This window comes from Rattus norvegicus, unplaced genomic scaffold (genome assembly GCF_021556685.1).
Source record: "Rattus norvegicus strain SHRSP/BbbUtx unplaced genomic scaffold, alternate assembly SHRSP_T2T haplotype2-0000026, whole genome shotgun sequence".
In the NCBI taxonomy this organism is placed as follows: domain Eukaryota; kingdom Metazoa; phylum Chordata; class Mammalia; order Rodentia; family Muridae; genus Rattus; species Rattus norvegicus.
In genome coordinates this window covers 812927-837500 of record NW_028238785.1, presented here as the reverse complement: position 1 = coordinate 837500, position 24574 = coordinate 812927, and the positions used below count along the sequence as shown (strand labels likewise).

Sequence of the window (24574 nt, the reverse complement as noted above, 5' to 3'; positions counted from 1 at the left end):
CAACACTATGGGCTTTGTTCTGTTAATGCTAACAGCGCCATCCAATACCTAGGATATTTTCTACTGACATGTGTGACATGAGACAAAACAGTCCCTGTCATCCCTCACCTGAATAAACTTCCTTAGAGGACAGTGTAGTTGGAGGGTCCTTCTTTCCTCTCCAAGATCGAGAAACATTTCCAGTCTTCAGACAAGTGTGTCAGCCATTGTCCAGTGACTGTCCTGAGATGTCCACATTGTCAGCTGAGTGTCGTCATCCAGCCTGCCCTGTAATTGTTGTAGATGATTAATAGGGTTCCAGCCCTAGGATTTAATTCAGTGCTACAGTACTTGCCAAACATGCTAAAGCCCTAGCTGCCACCCTAGTCCTGTGTGCTCTAGAGAAAGAAAATAAAGAACCACATTGTCTATCAAGTTTCTCCTCCAAAAGAAGGAGAATCTGCATCGGGTCTTTTAAGTAACTCTAAGCCCCAGCTTCCCCACAGCTCCCTCCTTCGATTGCACTATTGGTGCATTTTCAGTAACGCTCACTTTATTTTTGGTGTGCAAAGAATATGCACCATGTCAGTAAAGTGTGTGTGTGTGTGTGTTCATCCATGAATTCACTATAAACTTTTATCAAATGACCCAGAAGACCGTGGAGAAACCTGTCAATGTGCATGCAGAATTATGTTACTACTGTTCCATGGCACCTTGCAGGGAACACTGAAATAGTGGGCTGCTTTAATAGAGCCTAAAACCAGGCTATGCATGGTTTTCGGTGAGATTGTGATGTGCAACACCACAACACAGATCAGCAGAAGCTTCATTTATTCCATGCTGCTGTTACCAAGTGAGGCAAAGCTTCATCCCATAGAGAGTCTGTAGGATCTGATCAAGGGCAATAAACTCAGGGTTGAAATCAAGCCTTTAGAAACAAAGAGAAAAATACAAAGTCAAGGAAAGCAGGAGCTGTGTTTTCTTCCTCTTTTTTTTTTTTTTTGAGAAGATCCACAAGAGAGACAACCCCTTCCTCTAACTAACAATGCAGAAGAGAGACAATACATAAATTAAAAATCAGAAATGAAATGAGGGACATAACAATAGACACCGAGCAAATTCCAAAATCATTAGTTCTTACTCCCGAGGACTTTACGCCAGAAAACTGGAATATTTCTTCGATATTGTTGATTTTGTAGACAGATAACAATTACCAAAGTTAAATCCAGATCTGGGAAGGTATTTGAATAATACCCCTAAGAAAATAGATACACTCATTAAAGGTTACATACATTATATATTATATTGCTTTCTTTTTGCACGATTAAACCCCTTTGAGGACATTTAGGTATGTTATAGAAAGTGTTACTTTTAAAACAAAAGAACAAAGAAAGAAATTGTGGAGTCACTGAGATACACTTCCCAGACAGGATCAAGGAAAGACGGCTGAGAGATGCAAGCAGGGGCTGGAATGCTGCCCTTGAGAAGAAAATGTTTTCTCACTTTACCTCACACTATGTTGTACTGTGTCCTATGTTTGTGGATGCGGCTCTCATGCTCTCTGGCTTATGACAAGTGTATTGTGATACTAGGAAGAAGGGTGGTTTGCTATACAGATATTTTAAGAAGAAGCCTTTGCTTAGCCTTACTTCTTTGCCTAGTCTTGCCTCAGTCGTTCCTGGTATCATGGGAATAACGATCTTATTATATCTTGCCAAAAGGGAAAGTGAGGTAATGCATATTCATGCCTATATAAGGGTTAATAAACTTGCAGCTGCATGCAGTTGCATCTGCCTTTGCTCTGCATCCCCTGTGTCCTGGTTATTTGTGACCGTACCTGGGCCCCCAACGCACTAGATATTGACAAGCATCACCCTTTTCAGTGTTAGGTATATATTTTTTTGAAATCTATGATGTGGAGGCGTATTACAGCAACGATATGAAATAGCAGGCTAGCATGTATGAAAATTGCTGTGTTTAAGCTAGGTGTGGGGACAAGTCCTCAAAAGGAGCTGTTAAGATGGGAAACAAATAATGCGTTTGTTGCTGGAATTGAGTTGCCTCAGCTGTGTTGCTCTGCCTGCTCAGTGTCCATTCAACCTCACTCTGTTTCTACAGAGGAACTCAATGTTTGCCCCAGCCGCCTGTGAGCTGTGATATGGGCAGAGAAAGGCCAGGACACAGTGCTGGTTTTCCACTACTCAGTTATGCTGAAATTTCCACTACTGTACCTGTATACACAAGTACAGTGTGGTCAGTTATTATAGATATTTGTCATTTCTTACAGAGGGCAACTATGATTGACTACACCCAATTATACAAAAAACAAAACTCAGGAAACCTGGCCCTTGGCAGCAATGAATCAAGAAATATCTAGGATGGTGGGGCATGAATTCTGCCAAGCAATGAACTCAGATAGGTGGGGTTGTGAGGAAGATGGATGGTTGAATAGCCCAATAGATTCATGTCGTATCATCTTGATTTAATCTAAGGACAAAGAAGTGCAGTATCTCTGATGGCTTTCTTCTAACCCATTGAAAGGTTCACTGGGGTTTGACCTCAGTTCTTCATTCTTCCTGCTGGGGCAGCAACACTCAGGGAAGCTTGAGATTGCCATAGGCACAGTATTAGGCTAGAAATGCTGAGTAGGTGATACTAAGTTGTTCAGATGGTGATACCCATTTCATTTGTTCTTAACGTGAACCTAAGGAAAGACAGATCAAGGTCCTTAGAATACAAAGATCATTTCCAGTTTTTTTCTACCTTTCCTGAATGAAAGACTGGTTGGCAAAGAATGGTAAAAATTCAAGAATTGGTAGATGATGCTTTGAATGGAGGGTGGGTTTCTGTGCTGGTTTTAGACAGGTTCTCAATTACCCCATTTGTTCTCTAAGTTGCTCGTCCTGTTCACTTTGAGCTCAAATAAAGCTGCTTCCACTTTCCAACAGGTAGTCTTACAAAGGGGCCTCCAAGGACTGTGAGGACAGCATTAGCCAATGAGAATTGAGGTGTGTAACCCACAACTATAGCTTTATCTGAAAGACCCTCAGACAGAGGAGACTCTCACACCAGTCCTTAGGACAATCACCACCCCATGAACACACAGGACTCAGTCTTGATGTAAAAACAAGAGGTTTACTTTGGGATACCATGCACTGGGGCTCGACACGGTCCTCACGCAGGAGGGATGTGAGGAGCCTCGAACAACAGAAATGTACAGCTTAAACAGTCATTTACGATCACACAGTTTCATTAGCTCAGCTATTTCGGTGCCAAGGATAACTAGGCAGATGTTTCTCGTCCTGGGATAAGGCCGTAACCACATCAATGTAGCTATTTCAGTAGGAAGGACATCTGACTTGATATATGTTTTCTTATCCTGGGGTTCCCAGGACAAGGACCAAGGATATCTGTCTTGGCAGGTGTTTCTCTTCTAGAGTTCCCAGGACAAGGTATAGCTATGTCGGCCTATAGCACAGCTGCATTCAGTACCAAGGATATCTCACTTCTATAGTGGTCAGTCAGCTTCCCAGAGATGTTTCCTGTCTTGTAATTGCCCTGCAGTAAATATGTTCTATACCCTCCGTTCTTATGGTCGGGCAGCTTCCTAGAGAGTGGGTGGGAATGTGCTTTCTGTACTTTCTGGTCTATTGTCTAACGTCTAGGGGCTAAGCGAGGACCAGCTTAAAAGATTCTCATTTTTAAGAAATGGCTGTACTGATATCAAACGGGGATCTTTCATATCCACTTTCTTCCAAGTCTACCAGCCATCTCAGATTGTTGCTGTAATATGCCTGACAATCAAGGACACAGAAAAATAACTTGATACACAGCAAGGACATGGCAATCATATCCTGTGTCGTTATGTATGTTCTGGATGAGGTTGGTTAAAATGACAATATTGCACAAAGCTTTATATAGGACCCATCAAATTAAGGGTCACTATGCACTGTCATAGCTAAAATGGCCTGGTCAGAAGTGACCACTGGATCACTCTTCTGTAACTTCACATCAGAGGCTTGTGCTTTTTGTGTTTTTTATTTTTGTGGTTTTTTTCTTATTTATTTATTTATTTATTTATTTATTGCTTTATATGTTGTCAGGAAGATAGTTCAAGTCATGGATCTGCCCCCAAAATCTGAGCTTTGCCACTAATACTGTAAACAGTATTAGTGTATGCATTCAATAAAATAACTGTTTTTTTTTAATACGACAGATGCTTTTGTGTTTTGTGGGGTGATCCATGAAACAGGAGTGAAGATGCTTGTTTCTTACTCTGTCCACTGAGTTATGTCTCTAGGCTTGTCCTACTCCTTTGGCTGCATCACCCCAACATCTGCTGACTATTTTATTTTTCAGATGAAATCACACGTTATAGCTTAGAGAGGCCTGTAAGCAATCCTGCTTTGGTAACTTAAGTGCAAAGAGGAGAGCCCCACACTCAGCCTGAGGGTGCATTCACTGGTGGATCCAATATTTCAGTTTCCTCTCCTAACAGATAACCCTATTGTTGCCAGGACCATAATGAATGCAATTCTTTCTCCTAAGGAATCTGGTGGCAACTGTCAAATGTTAAGCACAAAGCTTCAGGTTGTACCTATAACACACACCCACATCGCAACCTACCCGACAGGCTATTTTTGGGTGTGATTTCATGCACCTGCACATGATGACACAGGAGACCTCTTTGGCTACTTATAGGAACTGGTGTGATTTCTCAGTAATCTTTAATGGGTAATATTGCTGACTGAGGAGAATTTGAGGTAGGATGAAACATTTCTGTGCAGGGATTGGGGAGGAAGCACTCACTTAGATACATAGCAATGACTTAGGTTTTTCCAATCAAGCCTAGAGCCAAATTTGGCTTTGGAAGCATGTGGTGCTCAGTGGCTATGCCACAGGGAAGTCCCCTGAAAAGGGTCCATCAGCTTTTGCTCAGTACAGGGAGAACATTAGCAGGGAGGCAAAGTCTGTTATCCATGACATCAGCCGTCCCTTCGTGGACATTCTATTGTCTCCTAGAGAGAGAGACCTTGGAATCCCTGTGATGTCACCAGTATCGTTGTGACAACCAATTCCCTACTTTTTCTCTTAGTGTCCAAAGGATATATCCACAGACATGTTTGCCCGTCTTTGTAGGCGCTTTGGGAGAGTTGATATTGATAGAGAAGAGTCTAGAGTGAAGCAAATGAAACCTAAAGGTAATGATGGACACAGGACATGGGGAATGTGGAGTAAGTTCTGGGCAGTGTATGTTGAGCTTCCTGTCAGGGGTGTGTGTGGGGGTCTTCCGCTGACCTTTTTAGTAATGGGCCACAACCACTGGAACATCTCCACAGATATTGAATTCCATGATTATCACAATTCCTGAAAGTCAAGGTTTTCACATCATTAGTTTCTCCATAACCACATGGAGGATATGGCAATGCCTATGCTATTATTGGGTGAACTTCTAGTCTTTACTTTTACAGTGCATTCGGTATGTTAAATTGATATAATAACACCATAAGTAGTCATGGAGGGTATAACTTTTCTGAATTAAACAGGGCATCAATGTACTTCACTTTCATTGCTTCTTTAAATTCAGTGACTATCTGACAGTAGTCAGAGGGAGAGAATTGTGCTCCTGGCCATGACCTTATATTCTTAGAACTCCTCTGACTACCTCTGGCTGACGGGGCCAATCTTACCTTCATACAAGAGGTTCTGTGTGGCAGATATTTTTCTACAGTAGCCAAACTATATGGGGCAGGTAGAGAGAGAGCCTGTAACCTACTGGCACTTCTGGGGCATTTGTCATTTCAGTAGGGGGAATTAATAAGTCTGTTGACCATGTCCTCCCCCTACATGACTTTTTAATGCAAAGTTATTGGACGAGAGTAACAGTGTAGGATATCTGAGTATCCCTGATCAATCAAGTCATTGTGGATGCTGAATTGATGATCTGACTTCTGAAACCAGAGGGGTGAGGGTCCTGAAACCAGGTTGTAGCCTGCGTACCTGATAATAATCCTGGAGAAGGCATCTCTCTGGTACTTGTAAGCCTGTGTGGGCGGGCATAGGGAACACCTGGCTGCTTATATCTCTTGGTCTCTATATAGTAGTGGGGGAACTGTGATCCACTTAGGACGCCTCTTACGCAGACCAAACTCCTTGCAGTGACACTGGCTTCCAAGCATGTTCTCCTGTTTGGACCTCACTGTGGTCTGTGTATGCTCTATGCATTTGCCCCATGCGGGTTCACTTTTGTTCTTCTACCTACAGAGGCCTGCAGACAGACGTCATCCCCTGAAAATGTCCGAAACAAGGTGCAGGCCAACGAGGAAGAGGAGAGGCTGAAAAGAGAACTGGAGCTAACTACCAAGGAGAGAAATGAGCTGACAGAACGCCTCCTTTATGTGACAGGTGGATCCATGAGCAAGAGGTAGCATTGCTCCAAACAAACGACCTTGTTCTAAACCTCATCTCCCATAGAGAGGAGATTCAGAACCTGACCCTTACTGAGGAGTGAGTTTGGAAATGGACTCTCTGATTCTGCCTGTTGAAAATCTGAACTTGTGATCTGAGTGAAGAATTCAGGGATAAAGTCACTGGAGCATGAGTTCCCAGTGTACAATTGGAAATCCCTTGACAGGTGGCAGCTTTGCAAGGTTCTAGGTGCTGTGAGTTTGTGGAGAGTGTTTGTACTTGCTAGGAAGGTGACTGAACGCTATCATCTCATGGCAGCACCCTTAGGTAACAGGTCCCACATTGTTGATCATCATGCTTAACTAGAAGGCCTGAGGCTCAGGCCTGTTCCTTCTTGTCTGTGTGCCTTAAACACTGAGACAGTAATGGTGCATACATTTCTACTGATTCTCATTGTGCTCTTTCCATATTTGTCTCTCTTTCTCATTCTCTGAGTCTGTTTACTTTTCTTTTCTTGTGGGTGTGTCCCAGTTTGTGTGTCTGTGTGTGCACAGGTCTGCATGCATATGCACAACTTTTATATGTTTCTATGTCCCTGCACACTTGGAATTTAGGGGTCTGTTTTTTGAACTCAGGATATACCTGTATAATAGTTTCATGGAGGTGTAAGTGCTTTATTTTGGAAGCCCCACTTTCAACAATACAGTTCTTTGCCTGTATGGTCACATTTGTCTATACATTTGTATGCCTTGGGGAGATTATAAGTTTGTGGCAATATCTGGTCTCATCTCCAGAATTATGTGTACTGTCTGCCTCTAGAATATTAGTTATTCGGCTTGTAGCATTCCACTTGTCAAAACAGGAAAAATGAAATCAGAGGTTTCTGGGTGTGTGTGTGTGTGTGTGTGTGTGTGTGTGTGTGTGTGTTTGTGTGTGTGTGTGTGTGTGTGTGTGTGTGTGTGTGTGTGTGTGGTTGGGTAAGCTCTGTGGCCTAGGCTCTTGACAGCATAACAGGTTTGAATGCAGATCCAGCCCTCCTGATTGAAAAAAGTGAGCCAGGGAACCCTTTATCTGGGTGCTTAGCTTCTGTTGTCCTGGGCACACAATTCCAAGTTTCTGAATCTGAAGAAGATCCAAATATGTAGAATTCAGAAAGTGTCCTTCCAGGGCTGGGGTAGTACAGGACACAGCCTGAGTTCATATAATCCTAAACCTCGATGTTCATTGGGTTCTATCTTCCTGGGGCCAGCCCCTACTTCAGGCCAATTCCATTTTATGAAAACTTGAAGATAAAGGAGAAAGAGGTCATGTCATTACTGCACAACTTAGACACAAAGAACATTGAACATCGTGAGAAATTTCAGGAGCTCAAGAAGGAGATTAACTTCTATCAGTAAGTACTGGTCAGAAGGGCCCATCACTTGTGGAATGGCCATTGCTGCCTCTCTTTGTTCTGGACCGGAGGGTCTGCAGCTCTGGGCCCATCTCTTCTGCTGTTTAAATATCACTGTGCCGTGGGTCTTTTGGACTCAGTTTCAGTTCCATAAGAGACTGTGACTTCTCAGCACAGTGTCTATGCATCTTTAGAAGGCTCTGGATAGAACTACACTGATTCAGGCATCAGAGTGTTATTAGGCCAACCTGTGGCTCTGGGGTCATACCAGGTTTAACAAAGCTCAATGTGTGGACCACATGGTTTGCATGACCTCCCTTGGTTCTACTGTCCTCTTGTGGTTGTTTACTGCCTACGAATTGATGCTGTCCCAATGCATAGGGCTCTCATGGGTAGTTGTAGATCCCTTGTTCTTTTGGACAGACATGGACTCTTATTGGTGCTTGGGTCACAGAAACAATTTATTCTTCCCTGGATTGGCCGTTTGCTGTTTGTGCAGCAGCCTTACATGTATGGAGATGTATTCTATGAAGTCTTTATGGGTATCTGGGTCCTGGTGGAGTTTGTGGGATTTGGCAGTTGGAATGGGAGGAAGAGGCTTCAGGATCTTACTATGCAGAGTGTGTTTCCAGCAACCTGCACAGCCGGCTCCTGATGGACCAGGCATGTATGAAGAAGAAGTTGGTCACATTGAAGCAGGAGAGCAAGGAGTTACAGCGATACTTGTTTGAGTTGAACCCGAATGATGAAGACGAACAGGAGAAGGCCAGCAACCTCCAGACCCAGCAAAATGTGGTAGGAACAAGCAGCTGAGTCAGATTAACAATGTCTGATACCATTTGCCTATTGGATACATCTTTGCTTCCCCTATCACCTTTCTAATCTCCCCACACCCAGTCAGTCACCCACCTCATGTGATAGAGTTATTCATTGCTCTGTCTATGCACAAGTATTCTGGGATGTTAACCACTCTTCAGAAACTGAATTATGGGCAATTATACTTCTCTGCCCTTTTTGAAACTGCAATCCAGAAATGGTGACAGAGGAATAACATATCACATGACTGCATCTCCCTATCACAGATTGGATGCTATGAAGAGTTTTGAACGAGTTCTTGGTCGCGTGACAAAGGTCATACAGGGGTCATGTGATGTTTGGAAGCACCTTGTAGGGATAAGAACCAAGTGCAAATGGCGAATGAGTCCTGGTCATTGGCTTTGATCTCAGTATCATGTGGCCTTCTCCTTTCTTCCTGCACCCCAATTAGGTCTCTCCCCATTTCCCCATTCTTGGTTTGCACTGGTAGAGTCTGAGGAGCAGCTTGTTCTCCCACAGTACTGTGAGGGTTGCTGGTGATGTTCCCAGCCTGCAGAGATATCAGCAATGATTTCAGTGAAAAGATCAGTGCTGTCTGTCCAATGCAGCTGTGGGGACAGAAGGCAGCAACTTGACAGCTGGTATGCGTGTCCCCACCAAATCAGTGTCTTAATAGCTGCCTTCTCCTCCCAGGTCTCAGAAACTGCAGGAGACATGGCATAGGACGGATCCCAGGAAGACAGCCCCCTGAGGAATGAGTTTCTCTCTCAGGAGTTCCCTGTGACGACAATCCTCACAGTCAAAACTTTTTGGGGGAATATTCTTCTTCTCAGATAATTTCCTCAATGTATAGAGACCCTAAATTTATGTATCCGTATGCCAGCCTGTCTCATTGAGGTATTTCTCCTTTCTCATACCGACAACACCATTTGAGAGACATCTGAGGGGACTGCCTTGACATCTCACGTCCTAGAGGAGAAACAGCACTACAACTGTGTTTCTAAATGTTCATATAGAAAATGCTGTTAAGAAATGTTTTTGGTTATGATTTTCATTGAAGTTTTCTTTTTGTTATTTCATAGTTATATATTCTTGTTACTGTTTTTCATTTTTTATACCATTTTAGTTGTTCATTTTATGCCTGTTTTTTGTAAATTGTATTCCTTATGAATAAAAATTGATTTGTAACTCTTGACTCTTAAGACCATCTTATTCAAGGGTCCTTTCCCCTCCTGTAGACTTAGAACTGACAGCTGGATATGGATCTTTGCATGATCCAGTGAATTGAAAGCCACCAAGGGGTACACAGGGTGATAGTGTCTTTTGTGTGGATAATGTGACTTATTTTATGGACACACACTTTATGATGTAATCACTGACATACTGTATCCATGCTGTCATGTGTTCTGCTCATCCTAGTCTATATCAGTCTACAACACACATTCATTATTGACTGTGTGCACCAGATATTGAGTAACACACACTCATGCCTGTAGAGCTGCAGAAAAAATGACAACTTTCACAAAGGAATATAGAATAATCCTAATCGAGAACCATGTGCCTCAGTTTTTCTTCCAATACAGCATTAGTATTAAACCACAAAGATAATGACTATCAACGTCATTTTGGGAAATAGGTTTTTATAGGTGCTGTTTCACTTGATCGTTCATATGCTGTGTTTTTTATTGTTGCTGATTATATTTATTTTTATCATTTAACTCAATGGATCTTTTTTTTTCAAATGTATGTCTGGGCCACTCCTGAGTGCATTTCCCTCATGATCCAAAAGAGGGAATAGCATTCCCCATTGTAGATGATTGTTAGGGACCATGTGGTTCTTCTGAGAGAGCAGCAGGTGCTCTAACCTGGGAGTCATCACCACAGCTCCTGTAGGTAGCTTTTGTCCTTCCAGGGCATGTGCTGTACTAGGTGGACACGATCACCTCCCATTTAGGAGAGAGATCTCAGGAGATGTGTATGTACAGGTGGTTGAGCAGTGCCTGCTCAATGTGGTAGGCTGCTAGGCAACCAACTGAACCCCAGCCCTGCTCCACCTGCATTCTTCGAGGCAGAGTTTCTATAGCCCAGGATGGTCTAGAATGCATCATCTACCTATGTCTATTTTCCACTAATGCTAGGATGAGGAGCATATGTCCTCCACACCCTTCTTTCCAAACAATGAACATGCTCATGGTCTGGTTATCACATGGCCATGAGGGAGGTAAATAACACTCAGCCAAAACAGAGGCGCATTCCACAGTCACACAGACAGCCTGGACAGATCTGACACGATCAGCACCAGGTTTGACTGCCACTACTTGAAGCAAGGTCCTCCAGTGTTAGGACAACCATTCAAACAGCAAAGAATGAACCTGTTCCCAGCATCCGAGGAGTGGGAGACCCAGAAACCCATGTTTCAATGTGGCCATTTGGAAAATGGAAGAGGGGAGGCAGGGAAGCAGCCAGAACTGGACACAGTTGCAGGGACCCAGGCAAAGAGGGAATATTGGGGCAGAGTCCATGAGATGTCAGTAGGCAACAGGCCAGCTGGGACTAGTGTGGGTACAGGGCTTCTAGTGTGGGTATGAGAGGAGCAAAAGTAGCAATGGTCAGATTCTGATGCAGCATAAATATTGGAAGGAGCTTAGACCGTCTCAGTGTCGTATAGGGACATTATAGACACTGATGGGCAGTGTGGGGATTGCAGGGTCCCTTATAGTGGTCTCTGCAGGTGTCAGGACTCTGTCAGACCTATGACTATCAGGCAGGCTCTGAGCGCAAGTGAGAGTCACGGGACAGGCCCTGTGTACAGCCTGGTTTGGGGACATTTCCAGGTGCCCCATGGACTGCAAAATAAAGGCAAAGGACACAGGGAAGCCAGCAGTTCCCATGCACAGGACATAAATACTTGTAGACCTTTCTAGAATTTCCATAGACCATCTGTCACTAGTCCTCACTATAGAAGGCACCAGCATTCTGCCCTCTACTTCAATTGGTGAGACAGCTAGTCTAACTCCAGCAGTAAGGCCTCAGGGAAGACAGTAAGAACTCACAGGTGACCTCTTTTACTATTGAAACAGGCTCTTCCTATGGAGCCCAGAGTGACTGTAGGGTCCTAATTCTCCTGCCTCACAGTGACTGTAAATTCAAATCTACCTTCAAGAGCAATTGATTAATAGCACAGGGGGGAAGATCAGATTAAGGCTATCTAAAGGCCCCAGGGTGGTAGGATTACCAGGGTCCTAGTAAGTTTCTCCAGCCTTAATTACAACCTGAGTCAGTCCTGCTGTATGGGATATCACCTGCTGCCCAGTGATATCACAACTTGGAATTCTTTGTCAAATATAAGCTGTTATGGGAATGAAGTAGCCACACAATAAACACTGGTCTGGATACTCCTAGGTCAAGAATCCCCTGTTGGAAATGCCTTGGACCGCACCATTTTACATTCTGGATCCTTCTGGCTTTTTAGCAGATTTATAAATACAAAAAAGAAAAATGGGCATAGTAATTTAAGCCTGTGAGCCCAGTCATGGGAAACTGAGTCAGGGTGATGGAAGACTGTAAGTTCCAGGGCAACCTGTGTTTCTAGAAAAAAAAAAGGCATGGTGAAGATTCCACTCAAGTAGAAACCAAAAGGCTTTCACATGGGGCCTGCATTCCACTGGTCAGCACTCCCATCGTCACAGCCACAGGGAGACACTGGGGAATTTTTCCCACTGTCTCGCTTTGGGATGCAGTCCACCCCATGATTCTATGTGAGGAATGCCCCAAAGGTTGCATCATGTGAGGGACCTAGATAGTTCCAGGATTGGGAGAATTCAGGAGTTTATTATTAGGGATGATCTACAGCTTTGGCAAAGCTTTTCCCTCCACATGGCAGCCCCAGGTTTGGCCCCAACAGTAAAAATAAAATCCCCCCCAAAATAATGCCAACAAAATATCACGAAGCCTAAATGTCTGACCAGTCTCCTCAAAAGTGCACAGGAACCTGACTCCACATTTAGGACCCACTATGGCCTCTGTGACCTGTGAGAAGGGATCTAATATGGGAATTAGTACAGTATGACTTATCCTTATGGATATCTTTGGTGACAATCACCACCTGACCCCTGAAAACCCATCTACCTGGGAGGCTCAGCACTCATGTCACCAAAAAAGCCCAGATCCTAGGGCCAGCATGGGCAGGAGGTGAAGAAAGTTTGTCCCTCGTGAACATCAGTTGCTGCTCCTGGCCTGACTCTATCCTCAGGAGACAATGTTGCCCCAGAAAGTGTGGGTGTCAATGGCTATTCCCAGGCCAAGGCTGGGATACTGCTGGTCATCCCCGCAGTGACACCTCACCCTTGCATTGTGTGGTCATCCCCGCAGTGACACCTCACCCCTGCAGTGTGTGGTCATCCCCGCAGTGACACCTCACCCCTGCAGTGTGTGGTCATCCCTGCAGTGACACCTCACCACTGCAGTGTGTGGTCATCCCTGCAGTGACATCTCACCCCTGCAGTGTGTGGTCATCCCCACAGTGACATCTCACCCCTGCAGTGTGTGGTCATCCCTGCAGTGATACCTCACCCCTGCAGTGTGTGGTCATCCCTGCAGTGACACCTCACCCCTGCAGTGTGTGGTCATCCCCGCAGTGACACCTCACCCCTGCATTGTGTGGTCATCCCCGCAGTGACACCTCACCCCTGCAGTGTGTGGTCATCCCCGCAGTGACACCTCACCCCTGCAGTGTGTGGTCATCCCTGCAGTGACACCTCACCACTGCATTGTGTGGTCATCCCCGCAGTGACACCTCACCCCTGCAGTGTGTGGTCATCCCCGCAGTGACACCTCACCCCTGCAGTGTGTGGTCATCCCTGCAGTGACACCTCACCCCTGCAGTGTGTGGTCATCCCTGCAGTGACATCTCACCCCTGCAGTGTGTGGTCATCCCCACAGTGACATCTCACCCCTGCAGTGTGTGGTCATCCCTGCAGTGATACCTCACCCCTGCAGTGTGTGGTCATCCCTGCAGTGACACCTCACCCCTGCAGTGTGTGGTCATCCCCGCAGTGACACCTCACCCCTGCACTGTGTGGTCATCCCTGCAGTGACTCCTCACCCCTGCAGTGTGTGGTCATCCCTGCAGTGACTCCTCACCCCTGCACTGTGTGGTCATCCCTGCAGTGATGCCTCACCCCTACAGTGCAGACCTTTGGGCCTGTGGCCTTCAGGATCCGGATTATCTGTTAAACTCAGTTCGTAATCAGAATGTTTTGTGTTCAGCCTCTGCCTGGACTGTACTCCAAGAAGAGTTCAAGGTTTTCTGTGGCAACATCTAGCGATCAAGCCTGAGCAAAAGGATTCTCACATCACCCTGCAGGCAGATTCCCATAGTCATTTCTAGTCCATTTAAGCTGCTGCTGAAGATGCCTTGAAGGCATAGCCACAGCGACCCTGTGTGTTCAGAGGTGATGTTTTCCTTCAGGAACCTGATGCTGAGTCTTCTAACCCAGCAGGCGGTCCCTGCATCAGGCTGGAGTCTTGAGTTTCTGTGTTGTCCTGATACCACCTGCTGTGTTCTCCTGGGGCAGAATGGATCTCAGAAGGTCTGGGCCAGTCTCACTGGTTGAGGATTCTTGCAAGGCCTCATCTCCAATTCCTGAGGGAAGGTGTAGGGTAGGAGAATGCCTGGATTTGAAATTCAATGTTTTCAGATTTCAGGATTGGATGAGGGGTACTCAGCATGTGCATGTGTCCATGTCTCTGTATGCATGCACATGCAGGCCAGGGATGGACACCAGCAAACTTCCTCAGTCACCCTACCCCTCTCACACAAAGGAGCTCTCACACAGAAGCTGTGGCTCACAGATGAGGTTGCTCAGGGTTAGAGTCCCAGAGATTCTTCTGCTGTGCTTCAAAACTTTGAGAGAGAGAGAGAGAGAGAGAGAGAGAGAGAGAGAGAGAGAGAGAGAGAGATTCTACCAGCTTGTACAACCATGCATGCACATATGGATGCCAGAGGGAAATATCCGGTGTCTTCCTTTTCGAACAGGGTCCTAATCAACTATCAGGTCTCTATATCTTAATATCTAGAAGGGGTCCCAGCATGAGCATAGCCAGGGCATACACATGCTTGGCTGTCAGTCAGGCAAGAGGCAGAGATCTTGTTCTATTTTTCATGGTTAATGCTCTTAGCACCCTTGAGGGCCTGGCGGAAAGCTGCCTGGAGACTGCTGGATCTGATGCTGGCCTAGACAGCCAGGGCTATTGATGATGGATGTCCAAAGTGGCCCTCATTCTTGGCAAACTTCTCTTTTCTAGTCTAAATGTGCTTGGGTGTTTAATGCAAGGACTGGGTTGTAGTTTTCCTGTTCTATCCTGCTGCCCCCTTGTTTTCTTCAGCGGGTCACCTGCCCTAGTGAGGAAAGAGAAGTGTGTGAGCCACAGCACCACCCTCCCATGCTTCTGCTTGCTGATCTGTGGTATCTGTTGATGTAGAACCGTTCCTGTGGCAGTCCTGTTGATGTTTGTGAGTTTTGAGGATTTACGCCAGTGTAGTAATGTGCATAGTCACCCTGGAAAACCCCACAGGAAGTTGGTCCCCAGGTTTCAGCACACAGAAGCACAGGCCATAAGAGATGCCCAGGTGTTGAAGGAGGTCCAGTAGATGTGCTGTTAGTTTCCTGTGTCTGATGCATGATTGTCCCTTGCTTAATAAAATGTATACACAAAACTCTTTAAGTGTCCCACTGACCTCTGAGAAAGAACATCAGTGGGAAGATGGCTTTGAACTCTTAACTCCCTGTTCCTTTCCTCATAACAGGTTTCTGTAGCAACCAAAGGAGAGAAGCCACCTGAGGGAAGGAAGTCCAAGACAGTGCCTAGGAGCAGAAGTAGGGTCTGGCTGTAGAGGGGACAAGTGGCTGGGTATAGGGACTCTAGGATCAGAAAAGAGGTTGCCTGGCATCTCCCACAGCAACGAAGACAGTCACGCATAGTCATGCTCAAAGGCCAGTCTGATCCAGACTGTCCCTCATTTCCCAGGCGATTATAGATGGTGTCAGGTAGCAGTTGAAAACTGGCCATCAGGGCATGATTCAAGTGTTTATTAAGGTATCATGGCATCAAGGGTATATGAGGGAATAGCCATATGTACACAGAACGACTTGCAGATCCAGAGAGCAGGGAGGGAATAGTCAGGAGCTCCTGCTTGCTGCTGCCTTAGGGGTTCTACAGAAATCCCAGTGGCACTTGGGAAGTGGAGGCAATATCAATTAGGGATTGTGGCCACATGGGGAGATTGAGACCAGCCATGTGCTGTGGCATCAGAACACTGACCAGCGATGACAAAATGAAACATAAAACACTGGTTGCTCAGCTTTGATACTGCTGACTGCTGACGTGGCCAGGGGCCATCCGGTTCACCAAAGGCTCAGCCAACAGTTGTCTCTCCACTCAATAAAAGTCAAAGAGTGGCCCAGCTCCAAAACCAAATGTGTGCCCACATTGCAATGGCTCCGGTACTGTTTCACCTCAGCTGCGGAGATCTCAGGATCCATGAGTGTCCAGCACGCACACACCCAAAAGAGACAGTCTTAGGGGTCTTAGGCAGCACTGAGGGTGGTGAGCCTCGGCCTCACGGCTCAACGGCCCTGACCTTGGCATTGTTTGGGCAGAAGAGAGCAAAGTGCTGGGGACAGACAACCTGCAGTCTACCATGCTGGAAGGGCATGACTAACACTGATTGATCACATCCATGTGACTACTGAAGCTTTTCCTGCTCTCTGTAGTGGTGACCTTACAGAAACCATGCACACCCGGTTTAGACTGTATTAAAGTAGCCACCATTTCAGGGTTCCCTGCAAGGTGCCATGGGACAGTAGTAGCATGAGTCTGCATGTATCTCGACAGTTTTCACTAGGGACTACACACACACACACACACACACACACACACACACAAACACACACATACACACACACTTACTGACATGGTGCACATTCTTTGCACACAGAAGAAAGTGAGTAGTAGTGAAAACACACCAATCATGGAATTGATGGAGGGAGTTGTGGGCAGAAGCTGGGGTTTAGAGTTACTTAAAGGCCCTATGCAGGCTCTCCTTTTGTTGGATGAGAAACTTCAACTGCAATGTGGTTCTTTATTTTCTTTCTCTAAAGCACAGAGGGCTAGGGTGGATCTCAGGGCTTTGAGCATGTTCGGCAAGTGCAGTCACACTGAATTAAATCCTAGGGCTGGAACCCTATTAATCTTCTACAGAATTATAGAGCAGCCTGGATGAAGACTCTTAGCTGAAAATGTGGACAACTCAAGACAGGTACTGGACAATGGCTGTCAGACTTGACTGAAGACTGGAAATGTTTTGCTATCTCACAGGAAAAGAAGGCCCCTCCCACTACACTGTACTCTAAGGACATTTTATTCAGGATAGGATGACATGAACTATTGTCTCATGTCACAGATGTCAGCACAAAGTATCCAAGGTATTGTATGCCAATGGTAGCATCAACAGAACAAAGCACACAGTGTCATGAAGACATAAATTATGAGTTTGTGTAGCAAGACCCAGGCCTCTTCCAGGTTCTTAGATAGTAACTGAGAACTTCAAATACGGTAGTGATGTGATAGTGTGGTGTAAATCTAGTTACAACTAGTTTTGACACAGATGACACTTTTTGTGTCATGGTCAGCTTATAGTGAATGACTAGACCTAAGCATGAGAATAACCAAATACTACATTGCTTCTCTAGCTGCTGAGCTTCTAAAAGCCCTGGGGTGACAGCAAGCTTTTGTGGACATACTGGATTGGTTCTTCTGTACTTTAACTCTCTGAGTCACCTGCACTCTCAGCAAGTTAGATGAATTCCACAAATTGGAAATCAGTCACCTGGAAAAAATACATTCTCAATACGATCCCAGATTGGCCATGGAAAAAGGGTAGCTTGAACTGTCCCACCTAGGTTGGGCTTACACAGGCCTGCTCTCCAAAAGAAATCTGTGTTCACAGCTGCAGGCTACATTCACTATGGATGCTCTTGAGGTTCCTTCCTAAACTGCTTAGATTACAATAATTTTCTTGCTAACAATCAAAAAACTGATTATGCCAAGCTGGCCTACAAGAAGCTAGTTTCTATTCTGTATTTTATCAGATGTGCAGAATACATATGGTCATCATTGATAACAGGTGAATGATCTGCTCTAATATGGACACTAAGTGATGCTGGAGGACGATCCTGACCCACAATGAGCAGTGGGGACACCAGAGCCCTGTAGGGATGCCTGGCAACCTAACACGTTGAGCACGCACAGCTCAGTAAGTTCCCTGTGAACACACATCTCCTGAGATCTCTCTATTTAATCATAGGTGATCCTGTCCACCTAATACAGCACCTCATGTGGAATAACAAAAGCCACCTGCAGGAGATGTGGTGATGACTCACAGGGTAGAGCACCTGCTGCTCTCTCAGAAGAACCACATGGACCCTAACAATTGGGTAAAGTGTGTCAGTGATTACATCATAAAGTGTGTGTCCGAGGAACAGCCACATTCTCCACACAAAAGACACTGTCACACTGAGTACCCCTTGGTGACTTTGAATTCACTTATTAGCCCAGGATCCATGGAACATGCAGAGATCCATGTGTAGCTGTCAGTTCTAAGTCCACAGGAGGGGACAGAACCCTTGAGTAAGAATGATGGTCTTAAGAGTCAAGAGATAGAATTCAATTTTTATTCATAACAAATACATTTTTACAACAAAACAGGATTAAAATGAATAAAAATATTTAAAAATATTTGAAAGTAAAAATAGTAACAAGAACATATAAATATGAAACAACAAAAAGAAAACTTCAATTAAAATCATAACAAAAATATTTCTAAAAGCATATTCTTAAGGAACATTTAGAAGCACAGATGTATTGCTGTTTCTCCTCTAGCCCACATAATGAAAGGCGGTCCCCCAAGTTGTCTCTCAAGTGCTGTTTTCTGAGAAGAAAGTAAGACTTCAATCAGTCAGGCTGGCTTAGTGGTATATAAATTTAGCGTCTCTAAGAAATGACAAATTAACTCAGAGGATGAATACTCATCCAAAAAATGTTGTTACCATTCAGGATGTTGGTCATCAGGGACTCCTGAGAAAGCAACTTATTCTTCAGGAAGCTCTCTTACTGCTGTGTGTCCAATTCCAGCTCTCTTGCACTTTCTGAGACCTGGGAGAGGAAGGCAGTTTTTCAGACACTGATTTGGTGGGGAAATGCAAGCCAGCTGTCAGAATGCTGCCTTCTACCACCTCAGTTCTATTGGACAGTCGACATGGACATTTTAAGTGATATCATTGTTGCTAACTCTGTGGGCAGGGCAAAATCTCCAGAGAGCCTCACAGTAATGTGGGCTGACAATATGGGACCCAGACTTATACCAGTGCAAAACAAGAACAGGGCAATGGCAAGAGACCTCATCAGGTTGCAGGAAGAAAGGAGATGTCCATATGTCACCAAGGATAAAGCCAATGACAAGTACTAATTTGACATTTGCACTTGGTTCTTATCCCAAAGGTGCTTCCTATACAAGAGATCACATGACCACAGAGTGTCATTTGTCAAAGAACCAAGAAACTGTTCAAAACTCTACATAGGATCCAATGTATCACATGGATATGCAATAATATGATATGTTATTCATCTGTCACCATTTCTAGACTGCAGCTTCAAAACGAGCAGCAAAATATGCTTGCACAATAATTCAGTTTCTGAAAAGTGGTTAACTTCCCAGAATACTTGTGCATAGGCAGAGCAATGAACAATTCCATTACATGAGGTGGTTGGCTGGTTGTGAGTGTAAATTAGAAAGGTGGTAAGAGAAGCAAAGATGTATCAAATTGGCAAATTTTATCAGATATTGTTAAGCTAACAGGTCCCTACCTGATAATGCTGGTTCTGTCCGTTGATGGTCTTTATCGTTCTTGTTAAAGTCAACCAAATATTTCTGGTTCAGTGCACAATGAAGATGTACCTCCTTGCTCTCCTGCTTCAGTGGGACCAACTTCTTCCTACATGTGTTCTCCATCAGGAGCTGGCTGAGCAGGTTTCTGGAAATACAGTCTGCATAGTAAGATCATGCTGGCCCTTTCTCCCATTCCTACTCCCAAGTCCCACTAACTCTACCAGGTCCCAGATACCCATGAAGACTTAATAAAATGCATCTTGATACATATAAGGCTACTGCACAGAACATAAAGAGTTAATTCGGGGAAGAATAAATTGTTTGCTTGGCCTGACACCAATTAGTGTCCACACCTCTGAGAAAGAACATGGATCCACAACTATCCATGAAAGCCCAATGCATGGGGGCAACATGAATTAGTACTGGGCCAACACCCTCAAAAGAGGTCAGTAGAACCAAGAGAAGGTCATGCTAACCATGTGGTCCACGCACTGAGTGTTGTAAAACCTGGTGTGACACCATAGGTCCAGGTCAGCCTAATAAACTTCTGCTGACTTCAATCAGTGCTGTTCTCTCTAGAGCCTTTTGAAGATGCCTCGACAATCCTGGGATGAGGAACAGTCTTTTATGGAACTGAAAACTGAGTCCTAATGACCCTGGCACACTGATGGGTAAATAGCACAAGAGATAGAACCAGAGCTGAAGACCGTCCAATCCAGAACAAAGAAAGTCAGAAATGGCCATTCCACAAGTGATAGCCTTTCTGACCAGGACTTACCTAGAGAAGGTAATCTCCTTCTTCAGCTTATGGTTGTTCTCATGGACCTCAGTGTTCTCCATCTCTAAGTTGTGCAGAATTGACATGACCGCCTCCTCCATTCTCTCCAGGTCTTCATAATATGGATTTGGCCTGAAGTGTGACCTGGCCCCAAATGATAGAATACAATGAACATCGGCATTTAGAAATATATGAACTCAGGGTGGGTCCTAAATTACCCCAGGCTGCTGCCTGGATCTTCCAGCACTCAGTCACCTGCCTAGCAAGTACAGAGACTCACCATAAACTCACTGCAATTACAATCTTGCAAAGCCACCAGCTGTCAAGGGCTTTGCAAATGCACACTGGGAACTCACTCTCCCTGACTTTATCCCTGAATTCTTCATTCAGACCACAAGTTCTGCTTTAAAATAAATGGAAGCAGATGAGTCCATTTTCAATCTCACTCCTCAGGAAGGGTCAGGTTCTGAATCTCCACTATATGGGAGGTGAGGTTTAGCACAGGGTGGTTAGGGAGGCACAGCTTTCTAGAACCCAAAACCTTAATAGGATAAGAAGGTGACCTTGCAGACCCAGGAATGAAACAAGAGCATTTGGAACGATTCATACCTGTTCTTCATGGATCTCTCTGTCAGAAACCTCAGGCGATCTCTCAGGTCATTTCTCTCCTCGGTAATGAGCTGCAGCTCTTTAATCAGCCTCTCCTTTTCCTTCTTGGCCTGATTCTCGCTTAGTTCAGTGCCAGGGGATGATGTTTCTCTCCCAGCGTCTGTAGGTAGAAGAACACAAGTGAACCTGCATGGGGAGAATGTATAGAGTGTTCATAGACCTCAGTGAGGCCTAAACAGGAGAATAAGCCAGGAACCCAGTGTCACTGCTAGGCGATTGGTCTATGCTTAAGAGGCCTCCTCAGTGGATCTCAGTTCTCCCACTACTCTATAGATACCAAGAGACATAAGCAGCCAGGTGTTCCCTATGCCGGACATCACGTGCTTACATGTACCACGGAGATGGCTTCTCCGGGATTATCATCAGCTGAACAGGGTACAGCTTGGTTTCAGGACCCTCACTCCTGTGGCTTCAGAACTCAGATGATAAATTCACCATCCAGAAAACTTGAGTGATTGGAGACACTCAGATGCCCTACCCTGATACTCTAAGCCAACAACTTTGGATTTAAAACGCATTTCCGGGGAGGATATGTTCAACAGACTTATCAGTGTCCCTATGTGAAATACCAAATGCCCCAGAAGTGCGAATAGGTTACAGGCTGAATCTTGGTCTACACGATCCAAATAGTTTTGGTATTTTAGAAACATGTTTGTAACACACACTCTAATATATAAAGCTAACGATGACCCTGCCAGTTAGAAGAAATCAGAGAAGGTCTAAGAACATAAGGTTATTGCCTGGAGCACAATCTCTCCCTGTTACTACTGTCAGATACCCACTGTATTTAAAGAAGCAATGATAGTGAAATACATTGCTGCCCTGTCTAAACTCAGAAAAGGTGGACCCTCCATGACTACTGATGAGGTTATTATATCAATGTAACATAACAAATGAACTGAAAAGTAAAGACCAGAAGTCCACAGTATAATAGCATTGGCCTTACCATATCCTCCCAGTGGGGATGGGGAAACTAAAGTTCTGAAATCCTGACTTTCAGGAATTGTGATATTCATGGAAATTCAATTCCTTTTCAGATGCTCCAGTTGTTGTGGCCCATTGCTAGAAAGGTCAGCGTAAGCCTGCAGCCACCCTGGCAGGAAGCTCAAAATACACTGCCCAGAACTTACTCCACATTCCCCAGAAGTGCTGTCTTTGTCCATCATTACTTTGAGACGAAAGGCCAGACTCCTTCACTGTAGTCTCTCCAGAATCGACGTTCCCCCTCCCAAAACGCTTGCGAAGACGGGAAAACATGTCTTAGCTTGTAACTGCCAGACTCAGACTGAGAGAAACTAGGGCACTGGTCGTCACTACAACACTGGTGACATCACAGAGGATTCCAGAACTCTCTAGGAGACAATAGAATGTCCAAGAAGGGACAGCTGATGTCATGGGGAGCAGACTTTGCCTCCCTGCTAATGTTCTCCCTGTACTGAGCATAAGCAGAGGTGCCCTTTCCAGGAGACTTTCCTGGGGCAGAGCCACTGAGCATCTCCTGCTTCCAAAGCCAAATTTTCCTCAAGGCTTGATTATAAAAACCTTAGTAATTCCTATGCATCTAAATGAATGTTTCCTTTCAAATCTTTCCCAAAAAATGTCTCATCCTAACTCAAATTGTCCTCATTTACCAATGTTAGCCATTAAACTTCATGAGATTTCACACCAGCTTGAATATGCAGTCAAAAGTTCTCCTGTCTCATTATGTACGGGTGCTTTATATCACATCAAGAAATAGTCTGCATGGTAGGTTACAACATGCGTGTGTATTAGGGGAACACTCATGAAGTCATGTGCTTAGCAATCGACAATTGCTAGAAAATTCCTTAGGAGAAAGAGTTGAAGTCTTTAAGGTGCTAGGAAAAGTGTGGAGACCAGTTGGCAGAGGAAAATGCAATATTGGAGACACCAGTGAAGGGAACCTCATGCTGCTTGTGGGGTTCTGCTCTCTGCACCAATGTCGCTAAAGGAGCACTGATCACAGGCCTGAGTAAGATGTACCATGAGCTTCTATCAGAAAAATAAAATAAACAAGAGATATAGAGGGTGCACAGAAATGTCTAAAATGAGGCTATAAACATCATTAAGTGGATAGAGCAAGGTCCCAGCACCTGTACACTGGGAAATGGCCACCACACCAAACACAAAAGTAGTAACACATTTATCATAGTAAAACACATTTATAATAGTAAAAAATGAATACTTTATAGAATGCACCCACTAACACTGATTGATCACATCCGTAGTTCAAATTTTGGGGGCAAATTCATGGCCTTAACTACCTTTGTCTCAACTTATATAGCAAAAAATAAGAAAGAACGAGAAAAGACAAAGTCAAAACTAAAAGCTCAAGCTTCTCATATGAGGATTGCAGGAAGTGTTATATGGGAGTCAGTTCTGATTAGGCCATTTTAGATAGAACAGTGCATAGTGACCCTTAATGTGATGGGCCCTATATAAAGCTTTTTGCAATATTGGAATTTTAACAAACCTCATCCAGTATGTACGGAAGAGGCAAAGATGTGATCACCATGTCCTTACTCTGTATCAGGTTATTTTTCTGCATCCTTGATTGTCAGGCATAGAACAGCAACAATCTGAAATAGCTGGTAGACATGGAAAAACATGGCTAAAACTATAGTTGTGGGTTACACACCTCAACTGTGAAAGGCTAATGCTGTGTGCACAGTCCTTGGAGGCCACTCTTTTAAGCCTAATTATTTCAAACTGAAAGGAGGTTTATCTGAGCTCAAGGTGATCCTGGCCAGCCAGGTAGAGGGCAACATGTGATACTTGAGACCCTGTTTTAAACGATCACAGAAATCCACACTTCATTCAAAGCATCATCTACGAATTCTCGATTATTTACCATTCTCTCCCTACCAGTCGTTCTGTTTGGAATGGTAGAAAACAACTGGAACTGATCTTTCTATTTTAAGGACCTTGATCTCTCTTTTTTTAGGTCCACATTAAGAGTGCATACAAATGGACATCACCATCTGAACATCTTAGTATTATCTACTCTGTATATATAGCATAATACTGTGCCTATGAAAATCTTAAGCTTCCTTGAGTGTAGTTGCCCCATCAAGAAGTGTGAAGTTCTGAGTTCAAACCCCAGTGATGCTTTAAAGGTACTAGAAGAAAGCGATCAGAGATACTCCACTTCTTTGTCCTTAGATTAAATCAAGTTGACACAATGTGAACCTGGTGGGCTATTTAACCATGCATCTTTCTCCCAACCCCACTTCCACGAGTTCAGTCCATGGCAGAATTCATCCCCCACCATCCTAGATATTTCTTTGTATATTTCTACAAGAGCCAGGTTTCTTTTTTTTTAATAGAATTAGTTGTAGTCAATCAAGTGCTGCCCTATGTGAGAAATGATTAGTATCTATTGCAACTTACCACACTGTATTTGTGTATACAAGTACATTATTGGAAATCCAGCATTACTGAGGGATTGGAAACCAGTGCTGTGGCCTTGCCTTTCTGTGCCTCTTCCTGGCTCACAGGCAGCTGGGGGCAGACCTTGAGTTCCTCTTCAGGGACAGAGTGATGTTGAATGGGCACTGAGCAGGCA

The 24574-nt window shown here is 44.5% G+C and overlaps 2 protein-coding genes across 2 annotated transcripts in view; one reads left to right on the top strand and one right to left on the bottom strand.

Moving 5' to 3' along the window:
- The window catches only part of LOC147997907 (uncharacterized), a 14308-nt gene extending 4524 nt beyond the window's left edge, over positions 1 to 9784 (top strand). The window contains exons 2-6 of the mRNA XM_087601545.1: positions 5075 to 5229; positions 6107 to 6403; positions 7637 to 7780; positions 8413 to 8575; positions 9290 to 9784. Of these exons, the coding sequence (XP_087457671.1) occupies positions 5075 to 5229; positions 6107 to 6403; positions 7637 to 7780; positions 8413 to 8575; positions 9290 to 9319 (789 nt within the window). The 3' untranslated portion in view covers positions 9320 to 9784. The remainder of the gene's footprint in view (positions 1 to 5074; positions 5230 to 6106; positions 6404 to 7636; positions 7781 to 8412; positions 8576 to 9289) is intronic.
- Positions 9785 to 18316: 8532 nt separating this feature from the next.
- LOC147997906 (uncharacterized) lies at positions 18317 to 22259 on the bottom strand. Its single transcript, XM_087601534.1, has 5 exons — positions 22122 to 22259; positions 20932 to 21091; positions 19523 to 20466; positions 18706 to 18811; positions 18317 to 18587 (listed from the first exon to the last, which is right to left on the bottom strand). The coding sequence occupies exons 1-3, from the start codon at positions 22246 to 22248 to the stop codon at positions 20319 to 20321; spliced, it is 435 nt and encodes a 144-aa protein (XP_087457660.1). The 5' UTR covers positions 22249 to 22259; the 3' UTR covers positions 18317 to 18587; positions 18706 to 18811; positions 19523 to 20318.
- Between the last annotated feature and the right edge of the window lie 2315 nt (positions 22260 to 24574).